This window comes from Lithobates pipiens, unplaced genomic scaffold (assembly GCF_037356315.1).
Source record: "Lithobates pipiens isolate NorthernLeopardFrog02 unplaced genomic scaffold, aLitPip1_a1.2 Scaffold_30, whole genome shotgun sequence".
NCBI lineage: Eukaryota > Metazoa > Chordata > Amphibia > Anura > Ranidae > Lithobates > Lithobates pipiens.
The window spans coordinates 11,863,805-11,881,127 of record NW_027507791.1 but is presented as its reverse complement, the minus strand read 5'-3'; the positions used below and the strand labels follow the sequence as shown (position 1 = coordinate 11,881,127).

General features: G+C 48.0%; 1 protein-coding gene across 2 annotated transcripts in view; it reads right to left on the bottom strand.

Moving 5' to 3' along the window:
* The window catches only part of AMN (amnion associated transmembrane protein), a 94,232-nt gene that overhangs the window by 40,457 nt on the left and 36,452 nt on the right, over positions 1-17,323 (bottom strand). For both annotated transcript variants that reach the window (XM_077463710.1, XM_077463711.1), the window contains exon 4: positions 5,540-5,624. In XM_077463710.1, coding sequence (XP_077319836.1) covers positions 5,540-5,624 — 85 coding nt within the window. The remainder of the gene's footprint in view (positions 1-5,539; positions 5,625-17,323) is intronic.

Sequence of the window (17,323 nt, the reverse complement as noted above, 5' to 3'; positions counted from 1 at the left end):
TATAAACTGGTGGACTCGGAGGCCTTTCGCAAATTTGTGGCCATTGGAACACCACAATGGAAGGTCCCAGGAAGGAAGTATTTCTCAGAGAAGGGCATCCCAGAGCTATATGGCCATGTTCAGCGGCAAGTAAATGTATCTCTGGCACACAGTGCCAAGATACATCTGACCACAGACACGTGGTCTAGCAAACACGGGCAGGGAAGGTATATCACTTTTATTGCCCACTGGGTGAACCTTCTGACGGCCGTCAAGCATGTAACCCGTGGCACCCGTTTAGATTTGGTTTTACCGCCACGGATTGCATGCAGGCCTGACTCTTCTCCTCCTCCTACTCCATCCTCCTCCCTCTCCTCCTCGGCTGACTCCTCCTTTTCCGCTGCTAGCGTCTCTTCCACTGCACCGCCCAAGCTCCCCAGAACCTATTCGACATGCCAGGTGAGACGTTGCCATGCCGTACTGCGTCTGTTGTGCCTGGAAGCCAAGAGCCACACTGGCCCGGCACTCCTTACAGCTTTACGTTCACAGGCAGATCAGTGGCTAACACCGCTCAATTTGACAGTTGGTAAAGTGGTGTGTGACAACGGTGCCAATCCGCTTAGCGCATTGAAACAGGGCAAAATCACGCACGTGCCATGCATGGCACACATCTTAAACTTGGTCGTGCAGCGATTCGTTGTCAAATACCCTGGGGTCCAGGACATCTTGCGGCAGGCAAGGAAAATCTCGGCCCATTTCAGAAGATCTTACACGGCCATGGCTCGCCTTGCTGACATTCAGCGGCGACACAATCTGCCGGTCAGACGTCTTATTTGCAATTGCCCGACGCGATGGAACTCAACCTTCTATATGCTTGATAGGCTGCTCCAGCAGAAACGTGCAGTTAACGTCTACCTGCAGAACAGGTTCTGGGAAGCTGAGGTTTTTTTCACCGCGCCAGTGGCTGCTCATGCGCGACGCATGCAGACTTCTGCGCCCATTTAAGGAGATCACCAAACTGGTCAGTCGCAGCCATGGCGCCATCAGTGACATGGTACCTTATGCCTTCTTTATGGAGCGTGCATTGCGGCGTGTCATTGATCAAGCTGTGGAGGAGCAGGAGCAGGAAGATGAGGAAGTCGCAATGCTGGATGAATTCCCAGGGGGGGCTACTCTATCTGAGACAAGTCAACAACAGGAGTCTGAAGAGGAGTCAGAGGAGGATGGTGCCGGGGCGGATGAGGAGGAGCAAGAAGAGCATGCTTTAAACCTTTCTGGGATCCCTGTTGTGCGTGGATGGGGAGAGGAGAATGAAGAGGGCGACATTATCCTGGATGATGAGCAGGAGCCAGGCCACCACACCGCTTCCAGTTTAGTGAAAATGGGTGCCTTCATACTCCAGTGTTTTAATAGGGACCCCCGTATAAAAAGCATAAGGGTCAAGGACCAGTACTGGGTGGCAACATACTTAGACCCCCGGTACAAACACAAAATGGCGGAAATGTTACCGCCGTCACAGAGGGCTGGCAGAATGGAGCACTTCCAGGCCTTGCTTCGAGAAATGCTGCATTCTGCTTTTGCGTGCCCTGGCAGAGGAGCAATTCCCACTCCCAGAGAAGGAGTTGCGGGTACCAATCCAACAGCGCCTGCAAGAAGAGGCCGGTTTGAAGATGTGTTGGTGACTTCGGATATGAGGTCATTCTTTCAGCCGACCCATCGACAGGTGTCATCCGGATCCAGCATCAGGGAACGCCTAGACCGTCAGGTGTCCGACTACGTCGGGTTAACGGCCGATGTGGACGCTCTGAGGAGTGATGAACCCCTGGACTACTGGGTGGGCAGGCTTGACCTCTGGCCAGAGCTTGCCCAATTTGCAATCGAACTGTTGGCTTGCCCCTCGTCCAGTGTCCTGTCCGAAAGGACGTTCAGCGCAGCAGGGGGGATCGTGACTGATAAGCGTACTCGCCTAGCTCACGACAGTGTTAACTACCTCACATTTCTAAAAATGAATGAGGCATGGATCTCGGAGGAATTCAACACATGTGACCAGTAGACCATGTATATTACTATAAACAATTTTTTTAAATGAGCACACAGACCTTCTTTCTTCATTTGGCTCACTTCCTTGTCCAAAAAAAGCACACCGTACTATATGCCCGTACCCTCCTCTTTGAATAGGTTGAGCGGTGTCATATTTCTACTGGGGCTGCTTATTATGAGGGGCTCCCACCATCCCTGTGCTGTGCTGACTTCCTCCTGGGGCTGTACCTCTGCTGTGCATATTTTGAGGTGCTCCCACCATCCCTGTGCTATGCTCATTATGAGGGGCTCCCACCATCCCTGTGCTATGCTGACTTCCTCCTGGGGCTGCTTACGGTGCAGGTGTCAGTGCTGTATATCACGGTGCTGATGTCAGTACTCTCTATCACGGTGCTGCTGTCAGTGCTGTATATCACGGTGCTGGTGTTAGTGCTTTATGTCACGCTGCTGATGTCAGTGCTCTCTATCACGGTGCTGTTGTCAGATCACTCTATTACGGTGCAGGTGTCATTGCTGTATGTCACGCTGCTGATGTCAGTGCTCTCTATCACAGTGCTGTTGTCAGATGACTCTATCACGGTGCAGGTGTCATTGCTGTATGTCACGCTGCTGGTGATCATCTCCTGCACCCTCTTCTTTGCCTACCCTGGTCCCTGACCTTCCCTCTCCTCCATTGCCTTCATGCGCTCCACAGTCCTGAATTGTCTTAACAATTTCCCATATAAAAAAAGAATGCTTGTAGTTGTCGATCCCAGATTCACCTCATACATGTGTTATGTCATTGGCCATGTGGTGGGACTATGCTATTAATTATTTTGTGGCTGCAAGTTTGACCTGTAGGTTTGCGAAGTTCGCCTCCCATTGAAATCAATGGGGCCCGCCGCGAACGTTCCGATTCGCAAACTATCGGCCGCGTTTGTGGTCCGCGTTCGCGAAACGTCCCGTCGGAAGTTCGTCCATCACTAATCAAGATGTTTTTTGGTAAATGTAAGACCCCTTTCACACCGAGGGAATTTTGCAGGCACTATAGCGTTCAGGAGTCGATGTGTTTCCCACACCACATCAGTGTGAACCGGTGCTCAAAGTGGACATTGGTCATGGTGTCCCGGTGTAGCTCAGCCCATCATTTGCTGCTGCAAATGATGCTCAGGTTCTTTAGGAAGCAGATAGGTGTCCTTAAGTTACTACTTAACGTCGCTGGAGTATCCCACAGTTACCCTGCAACCATCCAAGTTTAAGTTTTTTGCAATGAAGCTTCAAAAGAGAGGAATGAATGGCAAGTGCTCTGTGTAGCTTCCTATTCATTCACACTCTGAAGCATAGTAAACACAGTTTACTATGTTTCAGTGTTCATTTAGAAGAAGGAGACACTGGTAAATGACATATTTAATAGCCCCTTCCACCACTCTTCCTCCTGAAACATCCCCCGCAGCAGCTGGGGGAGAAGGATGGGGGGGCCCAACATGGGTGGGAAGCTCAAGCAGTAGGGGGAATCAGCACCGCACATAGTAATTAGACTAGGTAAATATGATTTAAAGCGGGAGTCCGCCGGGAGTCCGCCGGGACTCCGCGTTTTTTTGTTTTTTTTTTTAAAGCCAGCAGCTACAAATACTTACCTGTCCAGCGCGCCCGCGATGTCGGCACCCGAAGCCGATCTCTTGATCGTCTCTCGGGTGCTGCCGCCGCCATCTTGGGTATGGGAATCAGGAAGTGGAGCCTTTCGGCTTCATTTCCCGGTTCCCTACTGTGCATGCGCGAGTCGTGCTGCGCAATAAGGATGGACCCGCTGCCTCTGGGATCTGTGTGTTTCCCAGCAGGCAGCGGGGGACTTTCGGAAAGGGGCGTAATCTACGCCCCTTTCCGCAGAGAGCTATCCCGGAAGTGGGTGCAGATACCTGTACTGTACAGGTATCTGCACCCCCCTCCCCCCTGAAAGGTGCCAATTGTGGCGCCGGAGGGGGGGAGGGTTCCGATGAGCGGAAGGTCCATTTTAGGGTGGACCTCCGCTTTAAAAAAAAAAAACCCTAGCTTCTCTTTCAATGTGGTCAACGTACTGTTGGCCACATTGGAAGCGAAGCTAGGGTTTTTTTTTTCAAATCATGCTTACCTTGGTCTGTGCCATCCCAAACCATCAGTTTAAAGCACAGACACAGCCAACAATAGCCGAGCATTTCATCCTACATTTATACAGCTGTTCAAAGCTTGTTAGCCCTTGGCAGTGCAAGATAAGGAAACCACTGTGCACCAGCAGAGTTCTGGTAATTCACCTCTACAGGAGCAAAGGTGTCCAAATTTCTGGAGGATCGCAACGCATTGATTCTCAGCGGTGGGGAGTTATCATATCTGTGCTCTCATATTAATATCCTTACAGGTATGGATGAATTTTAGTATCACCACAACCATGGGCTCACGCCAAATCCCAGTGGTTTGCTGGGTTCATGTTGAATTGCAGGTTCCCCGCCAGAATCCTCAGGGTTTGGTGGGCTCTTGAAGATTTTTGTCCAAAAACTTTGAAGGATCGCCACTAGAAATAAGGAATGCTGTGCATAGCCTTGGCCCATGGAGTAAGAAGAGCTCGAAGGAATTGATATGCCAGCACCCTCATTATAAAGGGTAGGCTTTAGACCAGGGTTCCAAGGAATCCTAGGGTTCCTCTAGAACAGTGATGGCGAACCTTGGCACTCCAGATGTTTTGGAACTACATTTCCCATGATGCTCAACTACATTGCAGAGTGCATGAGCATCATGGGAAATGTAGTTCCAAAACATCTGGGGTGCCAAGGTTCACCATCACTGCTCTATAGGTTGCTAGGGGTTCCTTGAGCAGTGAGCAATTACTGCTTCACAGATGAGTTCCCACCGACTCCATTGATCTTTTTAGCTATCTGTAAGGGGTACATTCTTCCCATTGACCTCAAGTGTAAGGAGCATTCTTCCCACTTTCCATCACTCTAATGTATCATGTGTTGTAGATACAGTGGAACCTTGGATTACGAGCATAATCCATTCCAGGAACAATGCTTGTAATCCAAAGGACTCGCATATCAAAGTGAGTTTCCCCATAGAAGTCAATGGAAACGAAGATAATTTGTTCCGCATTGACTTCTATTGCATGCAATACCGCATGTGGCCAGCGGTGGGGTGGGGGGCGCCGGAGAGCCTCAGAAATACTCGAGAAACAGCTCGGATGAACTCGGAAAGGCTCTGAGTATTTATGAAGGCTCTGAACCATTCCTAGTGCCTCCGGCGCCCCCACACCTCTGGCCAAATGCAGTATTACACTCCCCATTAGCTTGAATTCTGCTCATTTTGCAAACCTAGTCAGAATTAAAAAAAAAAAAAAAAGTTGCTCGTCTTTCAAAACGCTCGTTAACCGCATTACTCATTAACCAAGGTTCCACTGCATAGTCATTTTAGTAGAGTTCCCTCCAGAATTTTTTTTTTAAGGGTTCCTCTGTGTTGAAAAGGTTGAGAAAGGCTGGTCTAGACACTCATAGAACATAACATGCATCATCCTCACCTTCACCACATGTTGGATCCTCAGCAGGAGCCGCCATAAACCCGGCACCGGGTGACAGGATGAACTCTCCATCCAGAGGCAAATACTGTAGAGAGAAAACATGGCGACAAGGTCAGAATGATGGAGATCACATCACACACCACTGCTAACCTCGGCACAACCAGACATATAATCCAAATACAAGGGATCTGAGGGTTTAGGGCCCATTCACACCTAGACAGAGCTTTTCCAGTGTGTTAAAATAACGTTAACATGCGTTGCATTATGGCAGCTCGTTGATTTTAATAGGGCATCAATGCATCACAATGGACTGAACATTTTATGTGCATTATTCTGTTTTTTTAATGTAATGAACAGTAGCGCTTTAGTGTGGGTTGTGTTATACTGCAACGCAGGCGTGTTCCCTTAGGCTTCTCTCACACAAATAGCAGTTTCTACCACCCACTGAGGATCGCTTTTCAGAGGGTGTCAGAGCAGCAGTGTCTAAAGTGCCTTGAAAAAGTATTCATACCCCTTGTAATTTTCCACATTTTGTCATGTTACAACCAAAAATGTAAATTTATTTTATTGAGATTTTACGTGATAGGCCAACGCAAAGTGGCACATAATTGTGAAGTGGAAGCAAAATGATAAATGGTTTTCAATTTCCTCAGAAGTTTATTAGAGAACCTTAGTGAACAAACAGCATCAGGAAGGCCAAGGAACACACCAAGCAGGTCAGGGATAAAGTTGTGGAGAAGTATAAGGCAGGGTTAGGTTATAAAGAAAATATCCCAAGATTTGAACATCTCATGGAACTCTGTTCAATCCATCATCCAAAAATGGAAAGAGTATGGCACAACTGGCAACCTACCAAGACATGACTTTCCACCTAAACTGACAGGTCGGGCAAGGAGAGCATTCATCAGAGAAGAAGCCAAGAGGCCCATGGTAACTCTGGAGGAGCTGCAGAGATCCACAGCTCAGGTGGGAGAATCTGTCCACAGGACAACTATTAGTCGTGCTCTCCACAAATCTGCCCTTTATGGAAGAGAGGCAAGAAGAAAGCCATTGATGAAAGAAAACCATAAGTATTCCTGTTTGCAGTTTGCGAGAAGCCATGTGGGGGACACAGCAAACAATTTAAATTTTTGGCCTAAAAGCAAATTGCTATGTGTGGCAGAAAACTAACACTGCACATCACCCTGAACATACCATCCCCACCGTGAAACATGGTGGTGTCAGCATCATGTGGTGGGGACGCTTTTCTTCAGCAGGGACAGGGAAGCTGGTCAGAGTTGATAGGAAGATGGATGGAGCCAAATACAGGGCAATCTTGGAAGAAAACCTGTTAGAGTCTGCAAAAGACTTGAGAGTGGGGTGGAGGTTCACCTTCCAGCAGGACAACGACCCTAAACATACAGCTAGAGCCACAATGGAATGCCTCATACACATGATCAGATTTTCCACAGACAAAACCTCAGACTTTTGTCCAAAGGTGTGTGCCTGGATTTTGTCTTGCATACAAACGGCAAGGAATTGTCGGCCAACAAACACAAACGTAGTGACGTACTACGTGGTTTTTCAGCTAATTTCATGTTAGTAGAAGTTTGGTGAGTATTGATTCACACTTTTCATTTTGTTTCCGAACGGAAGTTCATCAACCAGACATTTTGCGGAATCGGAGGAGATAACGTGTTATTTATTATATATTATTATTTATTATTGGCCTTGGAGTTATTGCTTTGACCCAAGTCTAGTCGAGGAACAGGAGGAGAAGGCTTCTTGGACCAAAAATTGGTTGCTTTAATAATTGTGACCAATTATGTCATATGCCCTTGCTGCGGAAGCTCCAGGAGAATAATCCAAATGTTTTTTGGAATTATCTCCGGATGACGGACCCCTGCTTTCACTAACTCTTGGCATTGTTGACCCCCTATATTAAGAAGCAGGACACATCCATGAGGCTTTTATTTTATTTTTTTGGTTGAATAATAATGATTTGATTTGTTATATGTTCTATATTTTTGGATGCATAGAATGTACTTTTGGTTAAAGCGGGAGTCCACCGGGACTCCGCGTTTTTTTTTTTTTTTTAAAAGCCAGCAGCTACAAATACTGCAGCTGCTGACTTTTAAATAGTGACACTTACCTGTCCAGCGCGCCCGCGATGTCGGCACCTGAAGCCGATCGCTCGCTCGTGCCGCCGCCATCTTGGGTATGGGAATCAGGAAATGGAGCCTTTCGGCTTCATTTCCCGGTTCCCTACTGCGCATGCGCGAGCGGCGCAATCCGGACGGTCCCCGCTGCCTCTGGGAGCTGTGTGTTTCCCAGCAGGCAGCAGGGCACTTGCTGAAGGGGGCGGGCGCTTGCGGAAAGGGGCGTAACGTACGCCCCTTTCCGCAGAGAGCTAGCCCGGAAGTGGGTGCAGTTACCTGGATTATCCAGGTAACTGCACCCCCCTCCCCCCTGAAAGGTGCCGATTGTGGCGCCGGAGGGGGGGGGGATTCCGATGAGCGGAGGTCCATTTTAGGGTGGACCTCCGCTTTAAGTTCTATTGGCAGGTAGCATGTCTCATTTTATTTGTTTTCTTTTTTAATGCATAATAAAAAAAATTGTGTAGAATAATACTTGGCTATGTGATCTACTTCAAATGACAGTTTGGGAGTAGGCAGTTACATTTAAAAAAATACAAAGTAAAATTGACAAGGGACACCAACATAGTTAAACAAAGATACACTCACTATTTCCCCATCTACTGTGTATCACCACTGCGCTAAACACAAACTTTAAAGCGGTTCTGCACCTAAAATAAAAATATTAAAAGCCAGCAGCTACTAATATTGCAGCTGCTGACTTTTTATAAACTCACACTTACCTGTCCCAGGGTCCAGCGATGTCGGCGGCAGATGACGAGCAATCGCTCGTCTCGCTGCTGCCCCCGCCGCCATCCTCTGTCAGGGAATCGGGAAGTGAAGCATTACAGCTTCACTGCCCGGTTCCCTACTGCGCATGCGTGAGTCGCGCTGTGCATCTCTTATGGTCCCCCGCTGTGTCTCTGGGAAACTGTGTGTTTCCCAGAACACAACGGGGGGGGGAGGGGGGCGGGGCGTCTGCGGGGGTCTGCGGCGGTCTGGCCGGAAGTGGGTGCAGTTACCTGGATTACCTGGAGCGTACCGCTCAGCCCTACGCGTTTCGCAACAAAATTGCGTCATCCAGGGGCACTAATACATACAATCTAATACATACAATCCAGGGGCACAAATACATACAATCTAATTTTTAGATAGTGGACATTGTCTGAAAGAACTTGAAACAATTCACTTGATTCTCGTTCTTTGCTTATTTATTTTCAGTGTTGAACAATATTTAGTCACAGGATGATTTGTTTCAATAGATTGTATGTATTTGCCATCACTATTCATCTGGTGACATGCAGTATATATAATAATTTGTGTTAATTGATTTTGATACAAGTTATTTATTTATTTATTTATTTATTTTTCTTTTCTATTTTTGTATGCACAGGGCAGGGTTTGCACAGTGTAGTAACATTTAGTAATTCATGATCACTGGAGTGGATCTATAGTATTCAATATTTTTGAATTCACTGGTGTGGATTTATATTATATTCAGCGCTGCTTATTCTATTGTTTAGTTAAGGATTATTGTACAACACCAACATAGTTGTATATTTGATCTTAAAAACGACTGGATGGGGTTGTGGTAACTTGCCCAAATAAAAAAAAAAAACATAATAATATTATTCTTGATATCACTTTGAAAATGTGTTTGCAATAACTCCATCAGTATCACCAGCAAAGCAGCTTCATTATTATCCCATTAAAGAAGAAGAGAATTGTGCGCTGCATTTTGAGATCTCAAAATTTGCCACGTCGCGAATGTTAATTCTCCATTACGAACGCTAATTTACAAGACCGACCGCTTTCGGCTCATCCTTAATTCCGAGCATGCATGTTTGTACTTTGGACTTTTGTCTGACGGACTTGTGTACACACGCTCAGAAAATCTGACAACAGACATTTGTCTGCAGAAAATTTTAAAGCCTGCCATCCAATATTTGTCCACGGATAATCCGACAACAATTGTCCGATGGAGCAAACACACAGTCGGATTTTCCACCAACAGCCTGTCATCATACAATTCCCGTTGGAAAATCTGATCGTGTGTACGGGGCTTTAGAATGGACCAAAGTCCAGACCTAAATCCAATTGAGAATCTGTGGTAAGACTTGAGAATTGCTGTTCACAGACGCTCTCCATCCAATCTGTCAGAGCTTGATATATTTTGCAAAGAAGAAGAATGGGAAAAAATGGTCACTCTCTAGATGTGCAAAGCTGGTAGAGACATCCCCAAAAAGACTTGCAGCTGCAATTGCAGTGAAAGGCGGTTCTACAAAGTATTGACTCCGGGGGGCGCCATACAAATGTACCCCACACTTTTCACATATTTATTTGTAAAAAAAAATCAAAACCATTTATCATTTTCATTCCACTTTGTGTTGGTCTATCACATAAAATCCCAATAAAATACATTTATGTTTTTGGTTGTAACATGACAAAATGTGGAAAATTTCAAGAGGTATGAATACTTTTTCAAGGCACTGTATGCATTCCGGAGGTGATACTGCTGTCTCCTGAATGCATGTTTTTTCCCTTTCTAGACAAAAGGAGATTTCTAATAGAAACACTGCGCCAAATGTTTGGCTTGCTCTTGCGGTGCGACCCCCATCAACTTCAATGGGCAAGTCTGGCAGGCAGCACTGTCTGGCAAACTCAGCATGCCGAGTTAAAAAAGGTTGTAAACCTCAGACATGAAATCCTCCAGCTGTTGCCAAACTACAAGTCCCATGAGGCATTGCAAGGCTGACAGTTACAAGCGTGACTCCCACAGGCAGAGGCATGATGGGACTTTAGGTTCTGCAACAGCTGGAGGGTTGCCAGTTTGACACCCCTGCAAGTGTGTACCTGTCTCAATCCAGAGCACTACATGTCTTCTGTCCTCTGACTTCTGTCTGTTGTCTCCTTCCTCTGCTATCAGCATGAATCACTACTGATAGGTTTTTCTGACACCAAGAGAAAAAAGGTGACAGGGGAGGGAGCTCCTGCACACAGCCTGTGATTGACAGCCTCAGCTCCGTTCCCATGTGCTGTGTGAATGGGGGTAGGTCTCTTCCCTCGAATCGTCTCTCTCTGAGCTCTGCAGAGTGCTACCTCAGCTCTCTGCCCTCTGCTTTCTGAAAGCTCAGATAAGCTGTATAAATTCAGGACTTTCAACAGCTGTAGATAAGAGAAGACTGCAGATAAACAGGTACAACTTATGCAGGAGGATTTGTTTCATCTCTTTGTATCACCTTGAGGTCTGTCACTTCACTGGGTATATGTAATGCCACGTACACACAATCAGACTTTCCGTCAGACCTGGTCTGGCGGACCGGAATCCGTCGGACAATTCGATCGTGTGTGGACTCCAGCCGACTTTTATTCCCCAAAAGTCCAATGGACCTAGAAATAAAACATGTTTCAAATCTATTCCGACGGACTAAAAATCGGGAAAACCGTTCATCTGTGTGCTGGACCAAATACGACGCATGGGCAGCTATTGGCTACTAGCTATTGAACTTCCTTGTTTTGTCCAGTTTACGTCATCACGTTCAAAACTAACTTAGTCCGGTCGTGTGTGGCCAAGTCCATTCGTTCAGAAAGTCCGTCAGACCTTCGCCGAAAGTCCGTCGGGAAGACCGGACGTGTGTACGCGGCATAAGAGTTTACAACCACCTTAAATTTGCTGTGACGCATATATACTCCCCTCTGGGTGCCACGTTACGTTTTAAGCGAGTGGTTGGGGGTGGCAAAACTGTGGCTCAACCATCTGCGTGAAAGAAGCCAGAGGGCAGTAAGCACAGGAGGCTCCAGGAAAGGTTTGGCTCACAGTTGCAGTGCAGCCACATTGACTTCCATAGGTAAGTCAAGCAGTGCCACCTGTCAAACCGAGAGCATGCGGAGTTAAATTTGCTGAGCCCGCGCCATGTGTCCAGTCTCCTGCCGTGTTATGTTTCAAATGGGAGGTTAGTAAAGCAGTGTCTCAACCACCAGTTTTTACCACCCCGTAGCCTCCGAAGATTCCTTCGTGCATTGGGCTGCCACTTAAAGTGGATGGTAGTGCGACGCACTAATTTATTTATGATACATTGTGGTTATGTGCTACCATGTAAATGGGCCCATAAGTGCTGGCCCGGGTACGATCCGTTACCAGGGCCATCCCATCACGCTGTCATGCTTATCCATCAGCTTCATTATTCTCAGACGTAGGGACCAAAAACAAGTCAGCCGCTCTGATTTTCCAGTCCACCTGCTTGTTCCAGGTAAGTAACAGAGAACGGCAGGCAGCCAGGCAGCTAGCATGTTCAGCAGGTATCTCTGAGGACAGGTTTTCCTTTCCTGGAAGAGCCATGACACTTCCCATTCCTCTAAACAGACGCCCTCCGCTGACTTCATATACAGTCATGTTTGTTTTTGGAAATTCCTTTTTATATTTAAAGAAGTTTCACTTCTGTCCTCCCCACGCCTTCCATTCACCGCCAACCGTCCCGCCTACTACATCCATTTCTCACCAGGAATCCCCTATGTGTCCCGGCCCTTTAATATTTAAATTTCACCTTCATTCACAGATAACAATGATACAGTTAAAAGCAATAAAAACAAACATTGATTATATTGCAGCAGTGATCGGGATTGCATAGCAACATGAAAAACATTTCAAATCCTTTTATTTGCTAAACCTTCATCCCCATAGGCTATAATAGGTTCCCCATCTCCCTTTCCCATCTTTCAGCACTTTGCATGTCCATTAAATAAATTGCTCAGAAGAGAACAATGGGGGGCTGGTGGTTTCTTTTTCCGCTGTCTTATCCCATATAGGAGGCGGGCATCGGTCAGTGGGCATCAGCAGGGGGATCAGGCATCAGGCAGTGGGCATCTGCATTGGGATCGGGCCTCTGAAGTAGGCCCTGGGGGAGCGGGAGCGGGCATTGGCAGCGGGCAGCTCCTCCATCTCAGGGGCCCTGCATCTCCTCCCCTCCTCCTAGGCGTCCAATTGGATCGCCTGTCTTTTCAGCCAATTGGGTGATGGGTCTCAGAACTCGCTTCTTGATTGGCTGGGAGGAGGATAAATGTTTCTATAGCGAATATTTATTCACTGGTAACACACCTGGGTGGGCCCATTCGCATTCTCTACTCCTAGAGCCCACGCTATTTTGCAGCCTATTGGAGCCTCTGGCTCTAATCAGGTGCTTAAAGAAAAAACTCCTCCCCCATTGGAATCCATGCATCCGGCGTCCCAAAAGGGGCCAGACGCATGGATAAGGGGGGGCGATGCCCGTGCGCCCTTAATTTAAGAGAACTATGGGTAATTTTTTTCCAGGATCATACTTATCTAGGTGGATGCAGCATCTGTCCCCTGGCTCCTCTTGCTCCTCTAATGCCCTGTACACACGGTCGGATTTTCGGACAGAAAATGTGCTATGGGATCATGTTGTCGGAAATTCCTACCATGTGTGGGCTCCATCGGATTTTTTCCGTCGGATTTTCCGACACACAAAGTTTGAGAGCAGGATCTAAAATTTTCCGACAACAAAATCCGATCGCATAAATTCCGATGGACAAAGTGCCATGCATGCTCAGAATAAACTAAGAGACGAAAGCTATTGGCTACTGGCACGTTTATAGTCCCGACGTAGGTGTTTGACGTCAACTTGTTCAGAACGATCGGATTTTCTGACAACTTTGTGGGACCGTGTGTATGCAACACAAGTTTCGGCCAAAATCCGTCGGAAAAAATCTGATGGATTTTGTGGTCGGAATGTCCGACCGTGTGTAAAGGACACTGATAAGCGAGCGATCAAACATCACTGATCGTTTGGTTGTCAAAGCTCCCCAAGCACTGTTAGCCTTTGCTTTCTGCTCTCCATACCCCCGCCCCTCACTGAAGCGCTGGGCTATGGAGGGGGTGGGAGCAGCCGGGTCAGGCTCTCAGCGACTTGCTGAGAGGCTGAGCTGGGTGCCAGTCCAGGCATGTGGGTGGATCTCGACTCCCGAGACTAGGCAACCAGCCAAGTATGTGAGAGGCCAGGTAGGAGCAGTGGCATCACTAGGGTTGGTGTCATCTGGTGTGGTCACCCCCCCCCCCCCCCAATAATTTTTTTCCTGTTTTCTGAAAGTGCTCCAAAAATGCAGCGTACGGGACTTTTGGTGCCCTTTCAGATAATTCAGGAAGAAAAGCACAGTCTAAAAGGCTATAACTGTGGGTAAAGTGCAAGACAAACCCCTTTACATTACATAGCTCCTGCAATTCTGACCCCCCTTTACATTACACAGTCCCTGCACCTCTGCCCCCCCTTTACATTACACAGTCCCTGCACCTCTGCCCCCCCTTTACATTACACAGTCCCTGCACCTCTGCCCCCCCTTTACATTACACAGTCCCTGCACCTCTGCCCCCCCTTTACATTACACAGTCCCTGCACCTCTGCCCCCCCCCTTTACATTACACAGTCCCTGCACCTCTGCCCACCCTTTATATTACACAGTCCCTGCACCTCTTCCCCCCCCCTTTACATTACACAGTCCCTGCACCTCTGCCCCCCCCCCTTTACATTACACAGTCCCTGCACCTCTGCCCCCCCTTTACATTACACAGTCCCTGCACCTCTGCCCCCCCTTTACATTACACAGTCCCTGCACCTCTGCCCCCCCCCTTTACATTGCACAGTCCCTGCACCTCTGACCCCCCTTACAGTACACATCCCCCTGCACCTCTGGCCCTCCCCCCTATACATTACACAGCCCCTGCACCTCTGGCTCCCTTTACATTACATTACACAGCCCCTTTACATTACACAGCCCCTTGCAGCTATCCCCCCTCCTTCACATGACCTTACTTGGCCACACAGAGCAGGAGACACAGCAGTGCTGAACAGAGGGTGGGATCTGCTGGAGTTCATTTTTCATATTAACAAGCTGGTTAACTTGGAAATTTAACTCTGTCAGGTCCCATCCTCTAATCAACACTAATGTGTCTCCCACTGTTTGTGTTAGTGACAGCTCTGGAGGCAATCCGGTGGCTGGGCTTGGGTGTCACCCCTTTGGTGGGTGTCACTGGGGTGCGGTCTGCACCTCCATAGCTACACCACTGGATAGGACACAAGGCAACTGGCGCGGTAGGAGACAAGGCAACTGGGCAGGTAGAAATCAGGGTAAACAGGCAGGTAGTAGGTGGGGCAAATGGCCAGGTAGAAGGTGGGGCAAACGGCCAGGTAGAAGACGAGGCAAGCGGCCAGGTAGAAGACGGGGCAAGTGGCCAGGTAGAAGACAGCGCAAATGGCCAGGTAGAAGATAGGGCAAACGGCCAGGTAGAACACAGGGCAAGCAGCCAGGTAGAAGACAGGGCAAACGGCCAAGTAGAACACAGGGCAAGCGGCCAGGTAGAACACAGGGCAAGCGGCCAGGTAGAACACAGGGCAAGCGGCCAGGTAGAAGACAGGGCAAGCGGCCAGGTAGAAGACAGGGCAAGCGGCCAGAAAGAAGACAAGGCAAGTGGCCAGGAAGAAGACAGGGCAAACAGCCAGGAAGAAGACAGGGAAAACGGCCAGGTAGAACACAGGGCGCTGTTGTGTCTCCCACTGTCTGTGTTGATGGCAGTGGTGGAGGCAGTCTGAGAGGCAGCCCTGTGTGTCACCACTCTGGCATGTGTCACCTGGGTGTTGTCCACACCCCATAGCAAAGCCACTGGGTAAGACACAAGACAACTAGCCATGTAGGAGATGCTGTGTCTCCCACTGTTTGTGTTAGGGACAGTGGTGGGGGCAATCCGCTGGCCAGCTCTGGGTGTCATCTCTCTGGTGGCTGTCACCTGGGTGTGGTCCGCACCACCATAGCAAAGCCACTGTGTAGGAGACAAAGCAACCGGCCAGGTAGGAGACATCGCAACCGGCCAGGTTCAAGGCAGGGCAAACGGCCATGCTGAAGACAGGGCGACCGGACAGGTTGAAGTCAGGGCGACCGGACAGGTTGAAGACAGGGCGACCAGACAGGTAGAAGACACCGCAACCGGCCAGGTTCAAGGCAGGGCAAGTGGCCACGCTGAAGACAGGGCGAACGGCCACGCTGAAGACAGGGCGACCGGACAGGTTGAAGACAGGGTGACCGGACAGGTTGAAGACAGGGTGACCGGACAGGTTGAAGACAGGGCGACCGGACAGGTTGAAGACTGGGAAACAGGCCAGGTAGGAGACCGGGAAACAGGCCAGGTTGGAGACCAGGAAACAGGCCAGGTTGGAGACCAGGAAACAGGCCAGGTTGGAGACCGGGAAACAGGCCAGGTTGGAGACTGGAAAACAGGCCAGGTTGGAGACTGGAAAACAGGCCAGGTAGGAGACCGGGAAACAGGCCAGGTAGGAGACCGGCCAGGTAGAAAACAAGGCAACCCGCCAGGTAGGAGACAAGGTACCCTGCTTAGTCCGGCCCAATCAGCTGTTAGCCTGGGTATTCCCCGCCCTGCAGCTGAATGTACACAGAGATGCAACAATGCATGTGAGACAGCACACGCGTATTTTCCTCATCTAGGCGCATTATGTGTAGGGCAGCCCATTTCTTTCAATTGTCTGCCATAGGGATATATATCATTTTTTTCTTTCTTTCCATTGAATCACAATGGTATTACGTTGCATTCTGGTGCGATTTAGCACAGACACGTTTGGGGTGCCATTAAGAATGAATGACACCACAGCGTACACATGCCAGAAAGTAGTAGGTTTTTCACTCGTTGCAGAAAAAAGTGTGATATCCTGCAATGCATTTTGTAAGCTCAATCATAACCGTTTCTCTTTAAAGCAATCCAGAATATATTGTATTGTTGCATACAAATTAAAATGTGCACATACCCTTCACTCAGCATTGAGCGCATTTGCTCTGTTCACCACTAGATGGCTCTCTTGAAGTGCAGGCAGATTTTCTTTTTTTTATTATTAACAAGGAAGCTTATCGCTAACCTTTCATGACCTGAGCGGAAACTACCCAGACTTTTCAATATAGAAAATTCCTTGACTGTAACCAAATCAGATCTCGCCAGGTCTACGTGAAGATCATCCGTCTGTGTCAAAAATTACCCTTCCTCCCCATCTATTCTGCTTTTTCCATCTCATTTCCAGGTTCTTTTAAATGTCCAATAATGCAACCGAGAAACTTTGTAAAAGGAAATTATTTTTTTGTACAGGGTTGTGAAAGATCGAAAAAAAAAAAAAAAAGCTGTTGATAAAATTCCAGCTCACCGAGTGTCCGTTAAACAATTCCTATTATTACAGATATTTATTTGAAGCCGAGAATTTACATTCTGTACATTCGCATCAGTCTCTGCCCTCAAGGAGCTGACAATCGAAGGTCCCTATCAGGGTTGCCGACCATCAGTAAGCTTACGGACAGTTTGTAAAAATCAATCAACTCTTTGTTAATATCGGGGGGCTGATAATTTATCATGCTGTTGATTTTTTAAGTGTAAACCAGCAAATTACTTGTTACGCCCCGTACACACGATCGGACATTGATCAGACATTCCAACAACAAAATCCTTGGATTTTTCCTGACGGATGTTGGCTCAACTTGTCTTGCATACACACGGTCCCACAAAGTTGGTCGGAAATTGTGACCGCCAAGAACGCAGTGATGTACAACACGTACAACAAGCCGAGAAAAAATTAAGTTCAATATCTAGTGCGGCTCTTCTGCTTGA